Raw genomic sequence first — 25,283 nt, 5'->3', positions numbered from 1 at the left:
TCTTCAGACTTTCACACATAGAGGTCTGAATCAAGAATATGAGATCAAACATTTTCTCTAAAGTATGAAAATGTTGGTAGCTTCATGATGGCTTTCCATTTTCATATTTCTAGATCCTGACACACATTATTAAATATTCCTGCTCTTTTGTACTTTACTGAATTATTAATTGCTCTGAGATGTTTATCTCCCTGCATGGGTTGGATGGTTCACCACACCTGTCATCATAGTGTTTGTCAGCATAGAGATGTGCATGATGTATACATATGGGTGTGTTTTCCATTCATAAAAACATTTTGACCTGACAAAGATCCGAGTAGATTAAATTTAAGTGGAGTTTGTGCAGGTGTTACCTTTTTTTCATTGACATTGCTTTCTAACAGCCTTGCACCTATACGGGATGTGTGTATAATTACTTTCCTTCAACCATTAAATCTTGTACCGCACAACAGAACAGTTTAGTGCTGACTTGAACCTATATAGCAGTCACAAACGATGTTACTGTGAAAGAACGTTTTAGGAAATTGCAGCATATTGGAGGCTGCTGCAACATTTTACAGAGAGGCCTCAGTTGACCCCAAGTGTTCCTGCCCGTCACTTCTCAGGACACAGAGCCAGCTGATGGAGTTTCCTTCAAACAGTTTGAGACTGTTGTTGGAGGGATAAGTGTGGTGTGTTTATGTTTGTGTGTGTAGGTGTGGCAATGTGTAGTCTTTAATTAGGTCAGCTGCAATCCCACACTCCAAAAATACTCTGAGAATTTACTGGAAATTTTGTGGCTAGAACTGGAGATTACTGGATTCTTTAACTTGTTCAGATATCTATTATTCATCAGTGTATTATGAGAGAACATGAGGAGTGAGATTCTTCTTCAGTTTAACTTTGAGTGTCTTGTTATTTCTCATCCACACTTGGATTTAGTATCTGTATCTGTTGTATCTGTGGACACAGTCCTGCTGTGTTATTGCCCTGCCTCTGATGAGTGAAAACATGTCTGTAAATTTGCCTCACAATGATCTGGTGAAAGTGGAATGTGCGTCTGTCATTAATGCTTCAGTAATTGGAAATACTAAATCACAGCAAACAGGTTAAGGAACTTGAAAAAATTTGCAAGGTTAGAGTGTTGCAGGCATTTTTAAGAGATCCTTACTGTTCCAGCTCTGTGCATCTTTTACAAATGATCCTGTGATCAGCAGTATGTGACCAGTAGTTTACAGAACTATACTGTTCCGCAACATCCTCCCTGCACTCAGGAGAAACGGCTGAGATACCTCACGCTCTCTCTCCAAGTGTTTGTCTTACTAAACCTCATAATATTTATCCGTTTTAACATCACACTATTAATAGTTTCTTCAAGATGTCCAAAAGACAAAAAGATCTTGTAAATAATTGACTGACTTCTTCCTTTTGCAGGTTATGGGTAAGTCTCTCCCAGACACCAACAGTGTCTTTGCAGTAACTTGTAACACCCTGACGCACTAGTTTTTGTGGTCTATTGGAAACTATCACATGTCAGTTTCTCACTGGAAAACTTTAAAAGGGATGTTGGGGAAGCAGGTTGGCAGACAGTAATGTTAAACCCAGGAAATAAAAATAGAACTAAAGCTGAAGCAAAAAAAAAATCTGCAGCCTCACAGCAAGCTGCAACTGACTCTCTCCTTCTGATGCATCACAGTGGACCAGTGACTGGCCTTTTACCCTCTCAGCCTCATCTAACACTGATACATATAGAATATCAGTGATGTAGAATAACTCTATTACTGCTGACAATCACAATTTCAGTGGTTGCACACACACACACACTAGTAATGTTGGGAACCGGGGTCTGGAGAAAAGGAAGAGGAGCAACATTATCACAGTAAATGTAAAAATCAAGCTCTTTATTCAAATCAGATTTATTTCATAAATGTACATGGAATAAGACTCGATTTGTTGGCAAAGACTTACAAATACATTTGTGTTTGTGTACACTACACAATTTTTTTGAATAAATGAAACACTAATTCAGCAAAAGTAAAAGTTTTGTCATACAAGCACATATCTTAGAGTTTTAATAACCAGTAATTAAATGAAAAGTGTATCTTTGAAATTAGAATGCAGTCAGTGGCTTTTGGTAGTTAACAACATTTTTGAGGACAAAACTGTTTCAATTGCATGTGAACATCATATGCTTGCAAAACCATAAATATAGAAAAACTGCCAGAGGTGTCATTTATAAAGAGTGATCATTTATAAAGAGTGATCTCCTCCTCAGGGGGAGCGCTCTGTGGTCAAGTTTTAAATCCCAGTCTGTAGATTCACAACTTTACTCAAATATTATAAACTCACTATAATAGAAACAGGGAAGTGCTCTGTCATATGGAGTTAAAGCTACCAACAGCCATTATTTCTTACATTCAATACATTTCAGTCAGAACATTTTCATCAACAACACACTTGTCTCTCAAAGTCCAAATGTTCTGTTTGACTTTAAGACAATACAAATAAAAATGTGGACATTTGTGAGATAAAATAAAAATGTTGACAAGACCTCACATGTAGCATTCATTATTTATACAGCAAATAATCTAATCCATCATACCAGATGATGAGACTGATCAATTTCTAGTTTTCTGTTAAACACAGATAGAGACCTCATGACCGGCCAAATTAATACACTGATAGGTGGATTTTCTTCTTACTCACAAGCTTCTACAAGCTTGCCCTTAAACAAGCAGCAGTGTTTAAACTAGATGAGATTAACCCTGCTCTGTAAATGTTAAGCACCTCTGTGTGAAATGAGTAAACATTGATTTATTCCTGCGAGTCCAGCTGGGGACACACGTGGCCATTTATCAGATTTTAGCCACACAGACTGGACTGTAGGTCTCAAAATCAGAGCTGCTCTGGAAGCAGAAGTGAAGGTGATGTTGTGATGTTACTAAAGTGAAATGTTTTTAAAACCTGTATTATTCAACACTTTTTACATTAACATTTATTTAAATGACTGTTCATTTAGCCTCTTTTAGCTCATTGTTTTGATACAGTAAAACAGTTGCAGTCCTCTACAGTTTTGACTTTCATGAAACTCTACTGTACATGCAAAGCTGTTAACAAGCAGACCTGAAAACATGGTTAAAAAAAAAACTTTTGTGTGCTAATACAATAGTGATGCTAATGTGTAGCATTTTGCTAACAAGTGTAACCGACAACCTGACAGAAGTTGCTTCTGGTGACCAGGTGGACACACACAACCACAAAAATATCTTCATTTCTATTATAGAAATATTGTGTTTGCTGCTTACTTAAACATTAGCTTGTTTTAAAATTGTCTAATACAAAAATCTTTACTCCCATGAGGACCTCTGACATGTTATAATGCATCCATATCAAGCAAAGTCAAATATGTATCTTGAGATCAAGTGTTGTTTTTATGCGTGTATAAACTCCTATTTAATATGAAATTAACATACAAAAACAAAGATTTTGAACTGGACAACAAAATGAATGCATCTTTCAGTGAAATTGATCTAATTTTTAGGATCAGATGAACTAACAATTATATTGTTTTGAATTTAGCCGGAAGAGTAAGAGACTATAATATCTCTATCACAAATCTAAATTGTGTGTGTGCAGTGAGTCTAGCACTGTAATCTAATTTAATGAATAACAGTACAATGACAAGAAAGGAATGTTAATGAAAACTGGGTGTCCTGGAAAACAAGCCCATGTGCCCCAATTACACCCTGAGGTCAGGTCAGGGTCAGACTATCACCCAGGCTTCAACTCTGCAACTTTTATCAACTGAGTGTCGTGCAGCAGTTTGCACTTTTTCGTTAGAAAGGAAGAATAAAATACAGTATTCAACTATTTTTTTGAAGCAGTTGAAGTACTCATTGAATTCAGACTGTGGTAAGACTTTGGAGCTCTATACTTTGACTGCTGTTTGCGTTAAAAACTCCAATGCATGCTGCTCCAAAGGAGATATACAGAAAAAATAAGAGAATAAAAAACATACTCTTTGTCCCATTTTATGTCATATTCAATGGACTTTTCTCTATCCACTCAATCAGATTTTTGTTACTAACACACAGATCTTTTCCACAGCTGTAATTTCTGACAGCTTCAAAAAATAGACAAAAGCCGCCTCCCTTTCATTCCATTTTACTGTCTGTTTCTTCTTTTTCCTGCACTCTGCAACTGCTGATAAAGGCTGAGAGGAAACCAGATTGGACGGCGGTGGCTGCAGTACAACAAATAGTCTGTATCCCCATTACAGGGAACACTGACAGGTGTGCGCTCTGATTTTCACTTCCCTATATAAACACACTGAAAGACACTCATCCACACATAGCAGCATTTATATGCTCCCTGGGACATGCTGCACACACATGGTGGTGCACTACATGGGATCAAACAGTCACTGTTTACTTGTGTTTGTCTTTCTCTATTGTTTGTGAGGTTTAAAGGAGCGCAGAGGAAGAAGACGTGAAACACACATGCACGCACACACACGCACACACACACATATATGCCGCCTTTACATCTTTTGCTCTGCTGCTGATTGGATTTTTACAAAACTTTGCGAAATGATAGTTCTCACAAATTCCAGCATTTTAAACACTGTTCCACTTGAAAATATGTCCAGTTCAGAACATTTTGACAATTTCTTATATTGCTAGATAAGCAGGGAAAATGAAAATACAAAAAGCAAGTATGATGAGAGAAGAAAATGAAAGAAAATGTGCACACAAAAAAGAGGCGAGAAGGTGGGTTAGTTGGTAAAAGGAATGAGAGTGTGGGAAGGCACGAGGAGATGAGATGACGTACATTATGTCAGCTGTTGCTACATAAATAAGTGTCTTAAGAGCCATTAGTGTGTGTGCCAGATAGGTGTGGACAGATTTAACTAAGAACAGAGATGATGGATGAAAAGAGAAGGATGAAAGATTGTTAAATATAGCATACTGGGTGTGTATTTCTTCAGCAAGAATATGAATCAGAACATTTTATATGATAATCTTACAGACTAGCACATAAACATTTGAATCAGGATTGGCTTTAAGTTTAGAGCATGTTTCCATTAGAGCGAGAATTTTATATGAAGAATTTGAGTTTTAGAGAAAAGGTTAAATCAAAGATTTTTTTTGGTTTTTTTTGCCTGGTATCCTGATAATGTTTTATGCTAAAAATGTAGGCTGAATATATCAAAATTCCTGTAAAAATGATAAAAGTCTAAAGTCAACTGTAGGATAATTATACTGAGTCTTGCAGCAGACAGAGCTGTGCATGTGTGTGTTGTATTTGCAGGCCCTATCTATGTCAACATTTTAGAAAATATGCTTATTTGCTTTCTTGCTTAGACTGAGATGAGAAATTTGATACCACTCTCATGTCCATACGTTCAGTACGGAGCTGGAGCGGGACGGTTAGCCTAGCTTAGCATAAAGACAGAAAGCAGCGGTAAACAGCTAGCATGAGTATCTCCTAAATTTAAAAATTAGCCTGCCAGCACCTCAAAAGCTTACTAATTTAACACATTATATGGCGAACAACAGTTTATCCATCTGCCCAACGCTTCTGTGCAGCGTCTCCACTAGTCATCTGGCAACCTCCCTGTGACAGCAAGACTGTAGGAAGTCACTGCGCTCGGCTGTTTTTCGCCAAGAAATAGTTACAGCAAATAACTCCCTCTAACAACAAATAGTATTTTTTACACTTCTGTTTGTGTACAGATGAAACAAATGAGATAAAACCTGTGCATTGGTGAGCTTTAGAGGTGTTGATAGATGTATTTTTTTTTACTTTGGACAGAACCAAGCTAGCTGTTTCCCACTGCTTTCAGTCTTTATGCTGAGCTAAACTAATCTGGCTCCACAATTAACAAACAGACATGTGAGTGGTATCTGTCTTCTCACTGAAATATCAGCAAGAAAGCAAATAAGCGTATTTCCCAAAATATTCCATACTCCAGCAAACACAAAACACATTCAGGTGAAAAAATGTCATAGTTATAAAGAAACAATATAAACACTGCAGACTCAGAAATTGTATTCGTTTTGGGATTAGGTGGACGTAAGGGTAAGGTTCACAAGAACAATGACAGGAATATACAGAGAAAGTAAACTTGTACATTAGGATTGGTTGCTTTGTTTCTGAGCAACAGAAGAAAGATATGACTTTTCCATGTTGGTGTGCAATTATGTGTTTGTGTATTCCTACCCCACTCCTTTGTTTGTGTTTTATGCAGCAACAGCATCTATTTGAATAACCTTTATCATCACAGCCTGGGTAATTTCCGTTTCTTTTCTGGTGCCAACATCTCCGCTCATCTCATCTCCTCCGTCCTTTATTCTGTCCCTCCAGCGTCAGACACGACCAGACACTCAGGTTAACAGGCAGACAGCACGGTGCTGAGAGCAGTATTGACGCAACGATGCTGAGTCACAAAAGCATTTGAACAGGAGCGTGTGTGTGTGTGTGTGTGTATGTGTGTGTTCATGCAGAGGGGTACAAGTGCAAACCAGCCATCTGTTCTCATGTCTTCATCAGAGTAAACAACATTTGTTTAGAGACGATGTCCATGTTCCCTCTTTAGCTCACTGACCTGGACTTGAAAAGTACCTGTGTTGTCAAGTTCAGTTCAATTATCTTGAATTACCGGTAAGTCAAATCAGATCAAGTCAAGTCTAGACTAGACGAATTATTACAAATTACACACATCTAGTAATCTAGTACACACATATATCAACTGAAGCCATGTCTAGTCAAACTGAATAACTGCAAAACGAGCCGAGTCGATCAAGTCGAGTCACATCAAGTCAAGTTTCTTCAAATAAAGTCAAATAAAATTTTGATAAAAAAACTTAAACCACATCAACTCAATCTTACGTAAAATCAAACAAACTCAAATCAAGTCCTGCATTTTGAGAAGAAGAAATGACAGGAGAAACAAGTGTGTGATTTTTTAAAGAATTTATTCAGACACCGTTCACATCATGTATTAAATAACTTACAACATGCAAATTATAGCGAGTGCTTATTAACTCTGCTACAATGCAACACCTGCTTCTGTTGCAACCATCCACCTCCACATTTGACAGCTAGTCATTTTCAACCATCAGAGGCGTGTTGGAGGGATGTTCACCACGTGTCTGATCACACCAGTAGAACTTGTATCACATGGGTGCCACGTCACCCTGCTTACTTCAGTATGTCTGTAGACTGGCCTTAAAAACAAAGGTCTGGGAACCAGTATGGCTTGTGGGCTCATGTCTCATGGGTGCTCACATGACTCCAATAAATTTTAGTGGGTCTGGCTCTCAGAATAAGGGAGAATGTGTGGTATTTGGAACACAAATACAATCTGAATTTGCAGTTTTCATCATTTAATTTATTGCTTGGCAGGACTTATAGGACAAGCGGAGATATTGTGATGAAATGCGTGACTGCCATGAAAGGCCCTGAGGTGGAGAAGATGAAGATGAGGTCTCTTAGACTCTTAACTCTTCTCTTTATAAAGACACACACACACACACACAAAGGAATGCAAAAGATCATATCAAATAAGCCTGTAAATGGAAGTAAAGATTCACTTGCACCCCATCCCTTACTCATGTACACACACACACACACACACACACAACACTTCCAACACTTCACATGACTGTAAACTGAGTCTTCACCTTTAAATTTGAAGATTTATGTCATCAAGACTTTCTTTTTCTCCCCAAAAGGGAGGTAAGTCTCCACAATGTGACAGCATAAACTGATTTAAGTCTCCACAACATGAGTAATACAAGTACACACACATTAGCACACACCCTGGGGTATCTCAGAAAAGCAACAAAGGTTAGCAGTCAGGAGTGAGCGGTGGGCAGAGCAGTCATGAGCTGTATGCGTGTGTGCCTGTCTGTGTGTGTGTGTGTGTGTGTGTGTGTGTGTGTGTGTGTGTAGGTTTTTGTGTTTGTAGATGCTGGGAAGGAAAATGAATATCACAATATGCTGACAGATGGCTGGAAAGAGCTGATACCCACAATAGGAACTGGCCTTGACAAATTCATACGTCAGTTCAAAACATTGTGAACAAATATGAAATAATTAGAAATGATAGAGATGACAGATAAGACCTCAATTTAACCAGCGATGGACGATCTATTCACAGGAGCGGAAGTCAGATGAGACATCCTCGCTGTTATTGTGTAAGCAATATAAATCAGCAGTCCCACCCATCATTTGAATGGCACATTTAATAGCCGACATCCAATATTTCAGCCTGCACAAAGCAGACATCATTACTGAATATTCACATTTTATCTCTTAAAATATCAGTCACTGTTTGCGTGTCAGCCACTAAAATATTCCACAACCTTTAATTATCAAAGGGAATTAACACAAAGTGGTCATGCAGTTGTAACTGTGGTTCAAGTTTAAATGGGTACAAAGAAACACGCAGCTGCCCTCTTCTGGTTAAAATGTATTCTGTCATTTTAAAATGACCATAACTCCATGTGTGCTGTATCTCCACAATGTTTAATTTATCTCTGAGTAAAAGTGTCTCACTGACTTTTTAGCATCTTCACATCAAACTCAGATTTTTGTGAAAAAAATGAACAAATGTTAAACAGGATAGAGTGCTGCTGTTGTCTATACAGGGCCTGTCAGAGGGGTTTTAGTGACAAACAAATGCCATATCAGGGTGTCAAGAAACTTTCCTGCTCATTAGTACCTGTCGCTCTCTTTCTGTGACATTCCACATACACTGAAGATAAATGCACACGTGCATTTAAACATACTAAACACGCGTGTCAATACACGTTTCACGTGGTATAACCTAGTTGTGTTAGGAGCTTTATTCGGTTAAAATCATGAAAAAGGTATGTTTTATTTATTTATTTATTCTAAAAAAAAAAATCAGTTTTTGCATACAGATACTGAAGCACTGAGGACACTGAGGTCACATTCTTGATATTTTTCCTGGCAATTTGAGGGTTTTAACAACCTACAATTAAAAATATATACATTTTGGGAATTATATATGCTGATTCCAGTATTTATTGACTTGATACATTTAAATTTGACAATTTATAAGTCAGCGAAAAAAGTAGATATATTTAAAGGTCATATTCAAAAGACTTTTTAAGGGACTTGGACTAATGACCTTAGTATTTTTTACATCCACACATCCAAATCCACACTGCGTACACACATATGAATATTATACTCTCTGATTATGTTTATATGTTTGTGTGTATTTGATTTGAATCACAAATGATAGAGGTGTATATAATGAAATGTAAATGTCAATAAGCTTTCTGCTACTTTAAACCAAATTTAAACATTTTCTGCCTTCACCAGATGTTTTGTTGGCAGCGCTTTCTTTTGAAGAAATAATATCCGACGATGAAAGTGACCACTGTCTTTGAGATAACACATGAGGGAAAATCTAGCAGACAGCAGGCTTCTTTTTGCTGCGGTCGGACCTGTAAGATGATGAACTCTGATGTGGTGACATGCTGCACTGTAGTTAGAAAGTCAGACTGTCGTCCGAGGCGCTAGAGGGCGCTGTGACCCTTACAAACTTGTGTTGTTGAAATTGTTGCCGGAAGTACATCCTGCTTGTCAGAGGAAAAACATCGGCATGTGAATTTATTTGGATTTCCATGTGCTACCGGCTTCATTGAAATAACAGATAAAATCACAGAAAATTTAGCGACATCTGTTAGCAGTCATGGGCAAAAAAGGCAAGAATGAAAAGAAGGTGAAGGGAGCAGAGAAGACAGCTGCTAAAATGGAGAAAAAGGTTTCAAAGAGGTCCAAACGAGAGGAGGTAACACTTCACCTGTCCTGGACTAAATGTTTAACGCTTTGTAAATATGTGTACTGTTCATATGACATAGCCTACAGTTAACATGTTGTTAAAGCTAGCTGTTGGTCTGCACACTGCATAGTTACAAGTGCTAATAACTATTCAACTCTCAAACTAAATCAGTGCAAGACAACACCACTGTGTGTAATATTACTAGGACCTATAACATTAAATATCCCCTCCATGCATGTTTTAACATGTATATAAAATACGCTACTTTCAATAGTAATTTATGTCTCACATGTTTTTTCCACAAAAAAGTTAAATTATCTCGTTAAAATCCTTAAAATGATATCTACTCCTTCTCCCTCATTAAATATTCTAGTTTCTATGAATATGCAAATAATTTTAATTTCAGAAGATTAACTGCTGGACATAAGATGTCTCCTACTTCTTATTGAAGTCCATTCTCAGTGTTTGTGCACTGGAGGTTTCAAGTTTCCACATCACACTTGTGTAAATTAAATATTGGACCAGGATTGGCTCCAAATTAGTTGTGATGTCACAAATCCTGCTCATAGGCCCGCCCCTTCAAATCAGATTTTCAGTGAGCTCAGATAAACTTTCTACTCTCAGCAGACGGATGTGAAAACAAACTCTGCACATACACCATTCTGCACAGTAAAACTCAAACATCATACTGTAAGAACAAGAAGAAAAACATATTTTTGAGTGAAGGGAGACTTTAATTTTTAAATGACATTCACATTCTTCTGTTATTGTTCCTTTCCTCCTCCTCCTCCTCCTTCTTCTCCTTCTCCTTCTCTGTTTCCAGGAGGATTTGGAAGCTCTAATTGCTGAATTTCAGAGTCTGGATGCAAAGAAGACCCAGGTTGTAGAGACAACATGTCCACCTCCATCGCCGAGGTGAAACACTCTCATCAACTTTAACTTTATTGTCTCTATGGGGAAGTTTGTCTTGCAGTCAAGTGAAACACAGAACACACACAAAACATTATATAACACATAACACCAGGGATCTTTCTAGCCACTTACTATGTGATGCAACCTGTTCTTACACCTGTCAAGAGATTATTAAACCAAGTAATAACAGAAAAGATAATGACCCAAACTGTTTAGCTTCTGAAGGAGGTGCAGTCCTTGCTGGGCTTATTTACTGATTGTCCTAGTCATAAATGGTCAATGACTGAATGAAGGATGAATGAATCTCAGTGGAAGTGCAGGGCTTCCTTCTGAAATAAAGCACTTATTTTTAGTTTTGTTTATATTGTTATTATTATTGTTTATAATATTTTAATATCAAGCATGAATCACAGCTTTCAGCCATGCTAGCGAGATGCATCTCAGTCTCTATTGTCTCTTCATGCTTTTCAGATTGAACGCGTCTTTCTCTGCCCATCCTGAGAAAGATGAACTCATCCTGTTTGGAGGAGAATTCTTCAACGGAAAGAAGGTAGTAATAAGTGCTTCTGTACATTAGTGATATAATAAACATTTCACTTTGCATTTCACTTCCCAGATATGTCTTTTGAAGATGAAAGGCTGAATTAGAAGGTGATGGTTAGATTAGATGGTTCAGTGTGGTGATAATGACATTTAATCCTTAACAGAAACACAGAAAGATTTTTTCTCGCTGTAAACAATTGTTCAACTGAGATTTGAGATCAGTATGAAGAGTTTATGAAGTTGAGCCCATGAGACTTGTTACATGTAATTTCTTCTGTTCCTAGTTTTCTCAATACTGCGGATTTTCGACTAAATAAATTCTTAATCTAAAAGCCTGTTGTTGCTTTCTTTTTTCTTTTTTTTTCTTTGCAGACGTACCTGTACAATGATCTGTTTTTCTACAACATCAAGAAGAACAGCTGGGTTAAGTCAGAGATCCCCAACCCTCCTCCCCCACGCTGCTCTCATCAGGTACACGACTCCCTCACCGAGAATCCTCAAACCTCTTTTGGTGCACACTCTGGTAACATGTCAACTCACATCTAAACACTGCAGTGTTTTCTTGTACTGTTTGATAATTGAGCTACCATAAAACACCACATTCTCCATTATTTGTCCCTAATCCTGTGTCAGGTATGAACCTTCCATGAGAGAGTTTGATTCACAGTTTTATATCTGTAACATCACTTCCAGGTGAGCAAAGAAAATGCAACTGGTGTTATTCAAACAGCTGGAGAGGTCTTGGCATATAAAGCACGTTTTCATAATAAATTGACAGCCATAATAAATAGTTGTTAGATTTTCTACACTGGAACATCCTTTTTGCTTTTAAGGCTTGATCAGTTGTGTGATTCTTCATTTAAGCCACCAGGGGGCAGACTGCTGTAGCACAGATCAGGGGAAACTTTGAAACTTATCAGCAATGTCATCATGGCTGATGGACTGTTGCAAGAAAACCAATTAAATCTGAGGACATCAAACCTTCTTATCTCGCTCAGTTTATGCAGCTCTCCTCCTCCCTCCCTCCCCTCTGTGTCTCACTCCTCCTCCTCCTCCCCTCTCTCGTTCCCCTTCAGGCGGTGGCAGTTCCCCAGGGTGGCGGCCAGCTCTGGGTGTTTGGGGGAGAGTTTGCCTCCCCAAACGGGGAACAGTTCTACCACTACAAGGACCTCTGGGTGCTTCACTTGGCTACACACACCTGGGAGAACATCAAGTATGTGTGTAGAGTCATGAAAGGAGATGTAATGATCGAGGCTGGGTGAATGGAAGGAACCATTAGTAGATTTATTGTGTGAATACAGGAACTTGAGGGTGGATAGAAATACATGTGATTAAGTAAAACTAGCCCCATGGGTGTTGGGTGTCATGGATATTTACTCTTTATTCATAATCATTGTTTTTTATATGTTAATTATCACAAACAACTTTATGTTTGTGTTTTTCCAGAGCACCTGGTGGTCCATCAGGTCGCAGCGGCCACCGGATGGTCCTCAGCAAGAGACAGCTGCTGGTGTTTGGAGGTTTCCATGAGAGCACCAGGTAGGCAGAAGGTTACTGAATAATAATTAAAAAAGAACAATATGTCTGTTTAATGGTGAGCATGGTGGGCAGGTAATGTGTACTGTATGTACAATGGCTGAAGGGAGACAGCCTCCTCCAAATCCTGTTAATCGAGACACTGCAACTAGTTTAAGTTTCATCTATTATGGTCGATATATCAAGTTTAATAAATCTGAGTCATTTATAGGGACATGCAGGGACTGGTGGTATAAAATCAATACAAATGTAACAAACATATATAATGTATGGAGGTTTAATTACAGTATTATCTATGGTTAAAGGTATACTGTGCGGGATTTTCCTAAAAAAACAATGTATAGACTCATACAAAAATAATCCCTCTCAGTCATCACTTATGAGTCATAAGTGATGATAAGTAAGATGTGTGGGGCGGTGTATTTATCTGCCTTCTGCCCATACTTTCTTATCATTTTGTTGTGTTCGGGACGTTTCTGGGTATCAACCTTTGGGCAGTGGGTGTGTAGCTCCCAAATAATAGCAGTGCGCAGGGTGTGAGACTGGGACTCTATAAAAACATAGCGACCAGGTTACATTGCTGTCTCTATCTCTCTCCTCTGCTCTCTGTCTGTGCGTCTGTTTCACTGAGCGTGGGGCTTAGCTACACACACACACACACACACACACGCAGAGCAGAGAGGCCACAGCGGACAGGATGAAGTGTGCGCTTCAGCTACATTCACACAATATTTCTGCCTGTGGCAACTCCTAGTGGTTGTATATAAAAAAAAGGTCAAAGTCAAAGGCTTTCAGTGGGATTTTTTGACAATAAGAAAAATACAGAATGATGGAAACCATAATCTTTAAGTGGAAAAGCCATGACCTCGCCAGCGAATGAGACACTGTGCATATATCAAACTCAAGGCTGCACTAATCAGTATTTTTAATTTAACAATGGGTCAAATGGCTCTGTGCGATATGAAGGAAGTCACTCAAAGTGATGAGCCCACAGAGAATTATCACCTGACTCTGTACTTCCCCTCAGCTCTACAGAGCATTTTAGCTTCTTTCAGCACATTGTTTTGGTTTTCTGACCACAACTTTATTGTTTCAGTTCAGTCTTGCTGCTCTCATCAACCTCATTTCTAGTTGCAGCAGTCAGCTCTTTTTAGTGTGAAAAAGCTGAAGTTCAACTCAACTTTAACTCTTCCTTCCCATTTTAAGCCATTCATGTGAAGTTGCATCATGCAGCTTGAAGCTTCAGATTTCAGTGAGTGTGACATAGCTGCAGTGAAGTGCTAACCTTTTAGCAACAGGTTATAAAGTTGACACTCCTGAAGCTCTTAAATGTTTCAGTCCTTCTCTTTTCTGCTCACTTTCAGCCCTTTTCTCTCCTGCTTCTCCCTCTTCCCCTTTCAGGGATTTTATCTACTATAATGACGTCTACTCCTTCTCCCTGGATACCTTCTCCTGGTCACGCCTCTCTGCGTCAGGCTCCGCCCCCTTGCCGCGCTCCGCCTGTCAGATGACCTCCTTGCCCGATGGTTTGGGTGTCATCATCTATGGGGGATACTCTAAAGTGGTGTGTGTGTGTGTGTGTGTGTGTGCGTGTGTGTCTCTGTCTGTCATAGGCTACTTTTGGGGACAAATTTCAGACTAAAGACCAGTTAATTGGGGACGGTAAACGTGTTTGTGTGTGTCTGTAGTCTGATGCTGTAATTGCAAGTGTACTGTCTGTAATGTGGTCTGCCTAATAATTGTGTTTGTGTTTATGTAGAGAGTCAAAAAGGATGTAGAGAAGGGGACCATCCACTCTGACATGTTTCTTCTGAAGCGAGATGGTAAAGAAGGCCAAGGTACGAAAAAAGAGACTAAAGTATTTAAGATAACACAGTGTAAACTCATGTATTATCCTTATTATCTTTTTCGTGACTTGTCTGTATCTCTGTTCTCCAGAGAAGTGGTCGTGGTCCCGGGTGAGCCCCTCAGGTAACAAGCCTCCTCCACGCTCTGGTTTCTCCCTGGCGGTGGGCCCAGCAGGGCGGGCGGTGCTGTTTGGTGGGGTTTGTGATGAGGAAGAGGAGGAGACCCTGGAGGGTGATTTTTACAACGACCTCTACCTGTATGACACTGTGAAGAACCGCTGGTTCCCCGGCCAGCTCAGGGTGAGCAACATTTATGATCCTTCACTTGTTTGATAGCATAAATGCAAGTTTGCATGTGGTGCTGTTTTCCTGTTTTCATCAGTACACTAATATCTTCACTCCTACAACTGTGGGGCTTTCAACTTTATTCTGCAGCACAGTTTTGACTCACCATACAAACCCACCTTCAAATTTTTCAAAATTCATACACCTCAATGTAGGTTGCACACTTTTGTGTTTCTGTTTTCTATTAAAAAGGATTTCCACTGATTTTACACATCAAAGTCAGTTTACAGGTGTTGTGGAGTACTGCTGCATATTATATTTGTGAAAAAGGTTTTTTGAAGTCTTTCGTGGCTCCAGGGGGAGGTGTGCAAAGTCTGATAAATTGCCTAAAGTGATGTCACTTGAGTCAGTGTTGGTTGGGGCTGAAAATTACAAGTTTGAACATGAAAAGAATCTGGGGGTGTGGTGTTAGAAAGAAGTGAGGTTACAGACCTACAGTTGGAGGCTAGCGGCTTGAGGCTACATTAGCTTCTAAATAGGGTCAAGTTGCATTGTGGGTAATAAAAGCAAAAGGTTTTGACAAGGAGGAGGAACACATGGAATAGAAAAGACAATATATCTGGTTCTGCTGCATCAATTTAAATCCTTTTTTCAAAACTGTCCATTGTGAATCCAACAATTAGAGGAATGCAACGTTAAATCAGTGGAGTTCTCTTTTAAGCACTTTGCTCATTGTTATCTTATAAAAGTTAACGAACGAAGGAGTCAGGCTTGGCTCTATATGTCCTTTGCGTTTCCGATTTCTTGGTTTGTTGCCACAGTGAACCCAGTTAGAATAAGTTAAGTTGTGTACATGACCAGCAAAGTCTGATGACTCACTACTGGCTTCTAAATCAACCCATTAAAAAAGGTGTCAGATATTTGCCAGCTGCTGTGATGAGATGAAGGGAAATATCAGTCAAACTAGAAGGATTTAAGGAAATTCTAGTATCTAAAGCAGTTGTACTACATACATAGATGTATGATGACAGACTACATTTTGTTTTGTTGTCGTTGATTGCATCAGAAATTCGAGAACTGCCCCAAACATCCATGAACCACAATCATTTTTCTATTCCCCTGCTGCTTTAAAAGGACAATATGAAGACTTTCCTTTTAAAGTTGGTACTTCTTCTATAAAATATTTAAATGTTGACTGTGATTAATGTGTGTTGAATGAGATACGGTTGACATTGTTTTGTTGCACGTAAGGTTGGACAGCTGTTTGACAGTTTACCTTGATAATTTGTCCTTTTAAATCTTTAAGTAGAGTCCTGCCAGGCACCTCTGGTGTTGGACCTAATCATTACAATATGAAGTAGTGCCTAACTGCTCCGACTACTCTCTGCTGTTGTTTATTGTTTTGTTTCTGTCGATCTGTCTGTCCCATCCAGGGCAACAACAAGACAGAGAAGAAGAAACGACGAAGGGGGAAGAAGGGTGAAGCGGAGGGGGGGGTAGCGGAGGAGGAGGAGGGCGAGGAAGCTCCTCAAGGACCCACTGAGGTCATCAAGGAGATCGTCACAGAGGACGGCACAGTGATGACCATCAAGGAAGTGATCCCTGGAGCTCAGGAGGAGGAGGAGGAGGAAGAGGAGGAGGAGGATGATGATGGCAAGATTACACAAATAAACACACACATATAGAAGAAAATTACAGAAACTGTAACTGAGACACAGACTAATTACACCAATTAGTAGAAATAAAAGAATAAAAGATATAGACAGGTTGGGTAATCACACATTTTTATCTTTTCAAGTTCAGTTTCACGTTCATTCTGTTGATTTCAGTTTCAGATGTGTTTTTTTTTTCTTCCCCTCAGGTTCAGCCTCGGCTCTGCTGGTGGAGCCCTGCCCGAGGTCCAGCGCCATGGCAGCGGTGCGTCAGGGCAAGCTCTTCCTGTACGGGGGGATGTTCGAGGTGGGCAACCGCCAGTTCACCCTGAACGACTTCTACAGCCTGGACCTCCACAAGATGGACCAGTGGGAGGTTTTAATTGAAATGGACCCAAGTGAGTTAGCCAGTCAAACAAAGACACATCAAGAGCACAAAGAGAGCAACACATGTAGAAAAAATGATCTGAAATGTAATCAGGTTCAGCTCAGCGGGTGTGATGCAGGAGAGGAGTCGGAGCTGTGATAAGATGGGAGAGACGGGTGTGAGGTTTCATTTGGATTTATGATTTGTTCTCCACAGAGACACAGGAGTGGCTGGAAGAGTCTGAGTCAGAAGAGGAGGAGGAAGAGGAGGAGGAGGCAGTGAAAGGAGCAGAAGGGGAGGAAGACGAGGAGGATTCTGAAGAGGAAAGCGAGGACGGAGAAGGCAAGGGATTATTCTACCTCTTTGTTGTCTTACACTCATCTGTTTCTTCTCCTCTCTTTTCCTTTTCATGTGATTTATAATGAGCAACAAGCACAGAATCCAGATCAGGATGTACACGACATTAAACACATGTTTACCAACATTACAAACATGTGAAAACATGACTAAAATGAACAGTAATATGGCATCAGTAGGTGACTTTACATGCTAATTGCCTAATTTTATAAAAATCAAGATCTAAATTTCTCAAATTTAAATTGAAATTGGCCAGGCAGAGATAATGTATATCAGTTTATTGCAGATATGTTGATATTGGTGTATATGTCAGCTGATAAGTAGCAAGAAATTGTAGTACAGAAATACAAACCAAAAACCCGACTGGCACAGTACCAGGTTTTAGGGGGGTTGGGTGGGGTTTCCACTCCAACACAGCAAGTATTATGAGCTTGATATAGTTCAAGTATTGCAGTAAAAGTAGTGGTTTGGTCCCTCTGACTGATATATTATTATATATGACATCATTAGATTATTAATACTGAAGCATCAGTGTTAGAGCAGCATGTTACTGTTGTAGCTGCTGGAGGTGGAGCTAGTTTACACTACTTTATATACAGTTAGATAGTTTAATCCTGTGGTTCCCAACCTAGGGGTCGGGCCCCTCCAAAGGGTCAACAGATAAATCTGAGGGGTCATGAGATGATTAATGGAAGAAGAAAGAAGAAAAAACAAAGTTTTGTTACATAAATCTGTGAGAAGTTTAGAGGGAAAAATCACTGTTTGCTGGAGCTGTTAACAATTCATAGACATGTGAAATGTGACCCCGACTACACACTGCTTTTTGTAAATCATCAAAAGCCAAAAAGGTTGGAAACCACTGGTTTCATCTTTAACAATGTGTTGTATTTTAAAAGCTTGTTATATTATCCATTGTGTCAAATCTTCATCTGAAAAGTCACTAAAGCTGTCAAATAAATGTAGTGGAGTAGAAAGTACAATATTTCCCTCTGAAATGTAGTAGAGTGGAAGTATAAAGTAGCATCAAATGGAAATACTCAAGTAAAGCACAAGTACCTCAAAATGTACTTAAATGCAGTACTTGAGTAAATATACTTTCAACCACTGTAAACTGCACATATCATTTATGCCGACTTGAATCAACGGCTCTGTGCAGAACATAAACAAAATACCTCCATATACAATAATCTGACAAACACATATTTCTTGACTTGATTTTTCAGCGAATTCCAGTTAAAAAGGTTCTGTAGTGTCTTCTCCAATGCTTAAAAGCTGTGAAAAAATTGGTAAATGATTAAATTTGTGACAACAAAAAGAATTGGAAAATGAGGGATTTGAAAATTAAAATGAGATAAGCAAAGATCAACAGAAGAGCAAAATAAAACAAGTAAAATATAAAGTAAATAAATTAAATTTATTTTATCAACTGATAGGTGTAAAAGGAAAAATATGAGAATCTTTTTGCTTTTCTTAATGGAGGCTCCATTTCAATTATTTAACTAACTGTATTATTTATTGATGTATTCGGTTTTATTCCCCTTGTTTGATAACTTTTTACAGCTTTTGTTAGGTTTAGGGCTCCATAGCACAGAGTGTAAATTTATGCTTGTATGCATTACTGCACTTTAAAACAAACACATTTGGGATCCTTAAAATTGTGTGTATCTTATGTGTTTACACTAAAAAATTTATACTGACCAACATATCATTATCGGACAGTTAAACTCTTAAATAGCAATGTCCATATCCATATCAGTTGCTCTATAATCCAGATTTTTACTCCCTAGTGTGGGTCAAGCTCCAAAAACACTGGGTCGTACATTTCCATACTGCTACAGCTATTACTGTTTTTACCTGGTAAAACTTGATAGATTATTTTTCATACTTGACAAAGCTTCTCCAGATCTGAAGAAGATATTGAGTAGTACACCTTGTGACTACAAAAGTGACCTGTGTAGGCAGGAGTTGGACGAACAGTAACCATTCCTGTACACTTCAGTCTACTGTATGCAATCTGCTTGCTGGTAAATTGAAAGCAGAATGACTCCCTTAAAGGTGATGTTTGTTGCATTTTAACATGAATGAATCAGACAAGACGATTGATTTTTGGCAGTCTCTCCTGACCTCTACAGTACATTTTAAATCATGAGGCATCGGGTCATTTATCATTTGGCAGAAAGCAGCTGGATTGCAGCTGTCGTCGGTAATTTTGACCATGATTTTTGAAATGCTACATGCAGCTTTAACCTCTCTACCTGACTGTGTGTTTTCAGATGAAGATGAGCACCCAGCAGTGCAGGAGGGGGAGACTGTGACGGATTATCAGGCTCGTACAGAGCAGTACTGGATAGGACTGGCACGCACCAATATGGGCCCAGACGTCAAGGACAAAAAGGTTGCCAAGGTCGCCCTCGCCATGGCTAAAGTCTTCTATGAAGACCAGTAGTGGGATACGCCAAATGTTGAGTGACTGTGAGTGTGCTGTTTGTGTGTGTGTGTGTGTGTAAAATATTTTATACCTTATATACAACATCTGTAAATGTCATTTGGACTGTGCTGCAAATATTTCAGTAAGTCAAAGTTCATTCAAGTTTAAAACAGAAAACACTTGAGTCAAATGGAATTTATCAAATGAAATTTGATTATATTTTTCATTTGTTGGTATACCATCCTATTTACTCACTGAGTCCATTACATAATATAATAAACTGCAGCTGTCAGTTTTGAGACAAGAGTGCCTAAGTAAACAGTTTAAACACTTGGAGCCACATTTTAGTGCAATCCAACATTAACATCAAATTACATCTGGTTTTGTGTCCGTGAGGACTGAGATACTGTACATTGTACATAAAAAACATGTTTCTTTGTTTACACACATTAAAAAATCAGTTTTACAGCATTTGTCTTTCATTGTTGTAAAGTGAAACACATAGGGTGGAAAACTTGTGCTCTCCATGGTTTAATATTTGAAGTAATTGCACTTCTGGCTACAACCCAGTCAGTGATAGTACAAGTGTTTCACTTGCAGGTTTCTCAGATTTCATCAGAAGAACAAACATTTTTTGTCGTCTTTGGTTTATAACTGATTTGCTCCTTAAAATTTTAACAAGCAGAATTACAACTAGCCCACACTTAAAATTGCATTCATTGATTTTCTTTTTGGCTACTCGGAGGCAGTAGAAGCCTGCTGTTTGGTGCTGTGCAGAAAACTGAAAAGCTGTCTGCTTCAGCTAAAGACGTGGTCAATTAGAGTGGTGAGACTGAACCAAAACAGTCTATTTGTAGGTGTGAAAACCAAAACAATGAACTGAAAGATGCTAAAATAGATATGAGAAGTACAGAGTTGGGTGATGATTCTCTGTGGGTTTGTTACTATAAGAAACACCATTCACATGGTGCATGTTCCCATGCACCTAAAAGTGAACAAGGTCCTCTTGTGACAAGGACTGCTCAGAAAACCAGAAAGTGAAGACACAAACAGGAAGAAAATACAAATGAACTTCTTATTATACCCAAATTAAAGTAATTAAAAAGTGAAAGAAAAAAAAAGATTAAATGACAGTGTTTGCCCTTCAAAGTTTATATTTTAGAATCCAGTTTGTTTTATTAACAGCAAGCAGACACATTTACAAATATTTTTGAAAAAAATCCCATTCCCATAATGTACCTACCAGATTGTCCCCATCTGGTGGGCGTTTTTGTCAGTGCAGTCAGTCACACAGGTGGAGGACAGTGTTGACAGCTCCTAGACTACAAACATGGTTTTTCAAAAACTTGTAAATATTGAACAGATTTGCAAGCAAGACCAACTTTCAGTGTGTTAAAACGGAATAAGTAGACATGTAGGTGTAATTATGTAGAACCACTACATTCTCTTTTCGCACTTGAAATCAGTTGTGAATAAAAGCCTCACCTGAAAATGGCAAACTTTACTGTTGTAAAAAACAAAAATATCATTAAAAGTTGGAGCAGAAACTAAAGAAAAGAACTCTAAGAAGTGCAGCTCAAATGAAAACATGATAAGTGTCTTGTTCTGTTCCCTCGTATTGATCCAGCTTTCCTGCTTTACGCTGGTCACCTTTCTCATCATCATCGTCTCAGCTAAGTTGCTTTTCTTCATCACTTCTCATTGTTGGGCCCTTCTTTTCTCTCTATTGCATGTTAAATGATACATACTGTAGTCATGGTGGTGTGGTGTGCCCCCTGCAGATAGCTAGCAGCAACACATTTCCTTTGTCTGAGTTTTACTTCTCTTCAACAAGCAAGCGGGAGACTGAGAAGAGAGAAAAGGTGAGCTGAGCTGAAGAACGGCAGGATTCAGGCATCATCAAAAGATGGGAGGGATGTTAGGGAATGGAGAGGAGGGGAAGCGGGATCCGAGAGAGAGCAGGTGAGAAAGAAGGGACAACAAGACAGTGGCAGCAGCGGGGAAGAAAAGGGAGAGGTAGAGGAGCGAGGGATGCAGGGAAGGAGGAGGGGACCAGTGCACGATGTGTCAGGGAAGACATCAGTCACTGTGTGAGCACCAGCCTATCCCTTGGTGACCTATTTTATCCTCCATCAGCGTGCTGAAGGAGGGATGAGAAGAGGCTGATGAATAATAGAGGAGGAGGAGAGATGGATGAGAATGAGGCTGCCTTCTCCTCATTCACTTCTCCCTCCTTCATAGCCCCTCTTCTCCCTTTCCTGCGTCCCCCTTTTTTTTTTTATTTTAACTCCGGGACAAAAAAAGATTTTATAAATAACTAAAGAGAAGAGATTTTTTGGGTGCACTGCTGACGTGGGGGCACGCAGCGTGTAATCGTCAGAGATACGTCAGTTGTGTGAGTGAGTGTGTGAGAGATAGAAACTTGTAGAATGCGGATACATCAGTTTGAGGCAGACGGACGATTAATTTATCTCTTAAGTAGGTTTATATTCAATTGTGAGAGCAGACTTTCAGGCTTGGTATTAATAAAGACTGTATGGAGAACAACTGAATCACTTCCTGCCAGGATATGCGGTCTTTTGTCATTTTTAGACAAAGTCCGGTTGCAGTCTTTTTGATCCAGAGACACAAAGTTCCAAGGCACACTTATGTAATTACTGACCACCCAAAGAAGCGTCCTTATTGATTGCTTGGGGATGTCACACACTGTACAGACAGACAGACCAGATGGTGAGCAAACACAGTGAGCTACTGGATAAGACTATTTTAACTGAGATTTAGCTGTGGCTTTATATTCTTTAACGTTACTGACTTTTACAATGGTTGGAAAAATAAAACTATAGTTTTCTACCCTGGAGTGTTTAAGTTGCTTCGCAGGCCATGATTCACACCATAATTCTCACACACATTAGTAAATAAGTCTAACTGCAACTTCAGACATAGTACAGAAACACAAACTAGTGAAAATCATAAACACACACACACCTTCAATTATAAGAGCATTTTTAAAATTAAACTGACATCAGTGTTGTTTCGTAAAACAACACTAATGTCACTTTACGTCACGACACTTTACGTCTTGGAGCTCATTGTTTTGGTTTTACAGCTGTTCTGATTCAGTCTCACTGCACTCATCAGCTGTTGTCAGTGAACAAGCTGTGTTAAACCCACTGTACACTACCTGCCCAGTACAAAACAGCAGACAGACAGACACAACCTCCATAACTGCCGGACATATATATATAGTCAACTGTTTGCTAAGAAGTACGCTATATGAACTTAATAAGGTGGAATTAAGGTGGAATTAAGTAATAGCCACACTTCACTTTCCTTGAAGTGTGGCTATTGTGAACATTTTGCCTTCTTATCAATCAAGACATTATATGAACTAGTTTGTTTCAAGTATACCCTGGTACACTGCCACTCACTGTTAACAACATGCCTCCACTTCACCAGAAAGCACGAAAAAAAAAAATAGTAAAAAAGAGCAAGAATGTTGGAAGTGTACATAACTCCAACATGCCCAGTTAGAGTCCAGACAGGGGGCTCTTGTTGCATGTCAACCTCCCCTCAATCACTGTAGCAGATGATAAAAAATCACCACATGGTACACATGGATCAGAACAGAGAAAGTCATTCATTAAACAAGACTAAGAGCCTATAGCCATCCTAGTGGCTTTAAGCCAAGGTGCTTGAAGCTAAATGCTAACGTCAGCATGCTAACACGTTCGCAACAGGAAACAAAACACAAATGTCATCAGAGGTGAGAAGCATCAATGAAATGCTATCAGTTATTGGTGCTTGAGTATATATGTAATCTTGTCATGTACATTACATTAGTTTTTGTGACTAACTTTACATTTGTGTGTGAGGTTTTCACAGAGTCAATATGGCTTTACCAGTATGTGTGTGGAGTTGTGCATGTAAGGGTTTAGTGTGTGGATCCCTCTTAACATCTTTTAAGATATATATAAAAAAAAAGCTCTGCTTTGAATAATAATTTCTGTCTGATATGATTTTTCTACAAAAAAAGTTAAAGTACCTCATTAAAATTCTTAAAATGACATCTCCTTCACCCTAATTGAAAAATCAAGAATCTATGAATAAGCATAGATTTCATTTCAAAAGTTTATCTGCTGGACACAAGATGTCTCCTGCTTCACTGAAAAGTCAATTATCTGTATGTGCACTGGAGGCCTCAAGTTTCCACATCACACTTGTTCAAGTACATACTGCACTGTGATTGGCTCTAAACTACTTGTGATGTCACAAATCATGCTCATAGGTTCACACCTTAAACTCAGATTTTCGATGAGCACAGAGAAACTTTCCCCCTTCAGCAAGTGAATGTGAAAACAGCCCTCTAACGTTAAACTCTGCACTGTGAAGCTCAAACATCACTGTGAAGTAATAATAAGCAAAAAACATTTTTGAGTGGAGGGGGACTTTAAACTTTGACCCCTCATACTGTGCATATAATTTCACTCAAACTCTCCTTTTTATATGTTACCCAGTGAACATTAGCCATGATTAAGTCAGTGTCTTCTTAGCTCTAATTGACTTTGTTCAGATGATGTAATGGATTTGTAAGCACAGACTTGTCTTATTAACCTCTCTCAGTCCTAATCCCGTTGTTGTGGTCATGACATCACATTAACCATGCTTTCCTCCACCTGTCCTCTTCATTCACCTGCTCACCGTCTCTCTCTCCTCCTCCCCCACTACCCTCCCCCTCTTCTCTCTCTCTACCACCAGTGTGTTTAGACGTCTAAACCTTAATCCGCAGACCCACAGTGGTTTTATTACTATAATCTGGGCTGGAATTGGTTTAGCTCTCCCAGACACTGGGAGACAGAAGGACAAGGACAACAGCAATGACAGCTCTAGGGAGGAGATGAATGAGGAAAGGAGGATATGGGAAGACTGGAGAGGGGAAGTCAGGGAGAAGAGTTGTTTAAGAGAAGTTAATCCACATCAGTAGGTGATTTTAGTAACATTTGTATCAATTGGTGTTTCTTAGTAAGTCCACAGTGGAGCACAGGGCATGATTTCCTCGTCCCTCCTCAAACAGTATTAGTGAGATACCCTTAAGCAAGGCACTTAAAGGATAAATCCATGGTGAATCACACAGGGTGGGACACTGCTGCACTGTGCGAATGAATTAAGAGTCGCACTCCTGGCCACACTTCAGTCAGTGATGTCAGAACAGGATTCCTACATCAGCTGTCAAAACTATGACATCACCAACAACACTGATTGGGGCATGGCCAGAAGTCTAAAATGCTTTATCCTGTGTGCAAACATTTGTAGCTGAAACGTAGCGCAAAACGCTCTCAACTGAAATTTAAAAAAGAAAACAGCCACTTTTACATTACTTCTTGTGGTTGGAAAAGAGATCTGTGTCCATTTTTCTTCTTCAACCCACTCTCAAACAAAACGCTATATCGTTTTTGAAATTCATGTGAAATTCATTGACAGTTAAATGGTTTTTAACTTGTGGTTTGTGGTGCGTTTCAGCTGCAAATGCCTCCGTGTAGGGTATGAGTTTAGTTCCATA

At 39.1% G+C, this 25,283-nt stretch overlaps 1 protein-coding gene across 2 annotated transcripts; it reads left to right on the top strand.

The window, feature by feature from the left end:
* The first annotated feature begins 9,578 nt into the window (after positions 1–9,578).
* klhdc4 (kelch domain containing 4) lies at positions 9,579–20,192 on the top strand. Of its 2 annotated transcripts, none has more exons than XM_044357542.1 (13): positions 9,579–9,808; positions 10,623–10,714; positions 11,183–11,261; positions 11,627–11,725; positions 12,331–12,467; positions 12,701–12,793; positions 14,192–14,354; positions 14,550–14,628; positions 14,729–14,937; positions 16,356–16,572; positions 16,784–16,972; positions 17,158–17,283; positions 19,572–20,192. In XM_044357542.1, the coding sequence occupies exons 1-13, from the start codon at positions 9,710–9,712 to the stop codon at positions 19,742–19,744; spliced, it is 1,755 nt and encodes a 584-aa protein (XP_044213477.1). In that variant the 5' UTR covers positions 9,579–9,709; the 3' UTR covers positions 19,745–20,192. The 2 variants fall into 2 exon arrangements, with proteins under 2 accessions (XP_044213477.1, XP_044213476.1); XM_044357541.1 differs by having other exon boundaries at positions 16,356–16,575.
* Positions 20,193–25,283: the final 5,091 nt, after the last annotated feature.

Source organism: Thunnus albacares, chromosome 7 (assembly GCF_914725855.1).
Source record: "Thunnus albacares chromosome 7, fThuAlb1.1, whole genome shotgun sequence".
In the NCBI taxonomy this organism is placed as follows: domain Eukaryota; kingdom Metazoa; phylum Chordata; class Actinopteri; order Scombriformes; family Scombridae; genus Thunnus; species Thunnus albacares.
Note: the sequence above shows the minus strand (reverse complement) of the source record. Positions and strands in the feature narration are given on the sequence as shown.

Excerpts from the sequence above, each read along its gene's own strand:
- klhdc4 (XM_044357541.1), top strand. The coding sequence starts at position 9,710 with ATGGGCAAAAAAGGCAAGAATGAAAAGAAGGTGAAGGGAGCAGAGAAG. Across the intron at positions 14,355-14,549 it reads ATGGGGGATACTCTAAAGTG|AGAGTCAAAAAGGATGTAGA; the intron begins GTGTGTGTGTGT and ends GTGTTTATGTAG. Across the intron at positions 16,973-17,157 it reads TTTAATTGAAATGGACCCAA|AGACACAGGAGTGGCTGGAA; the intron begins GTGAGTTAGCCA and ends TGTTCTCCACAG.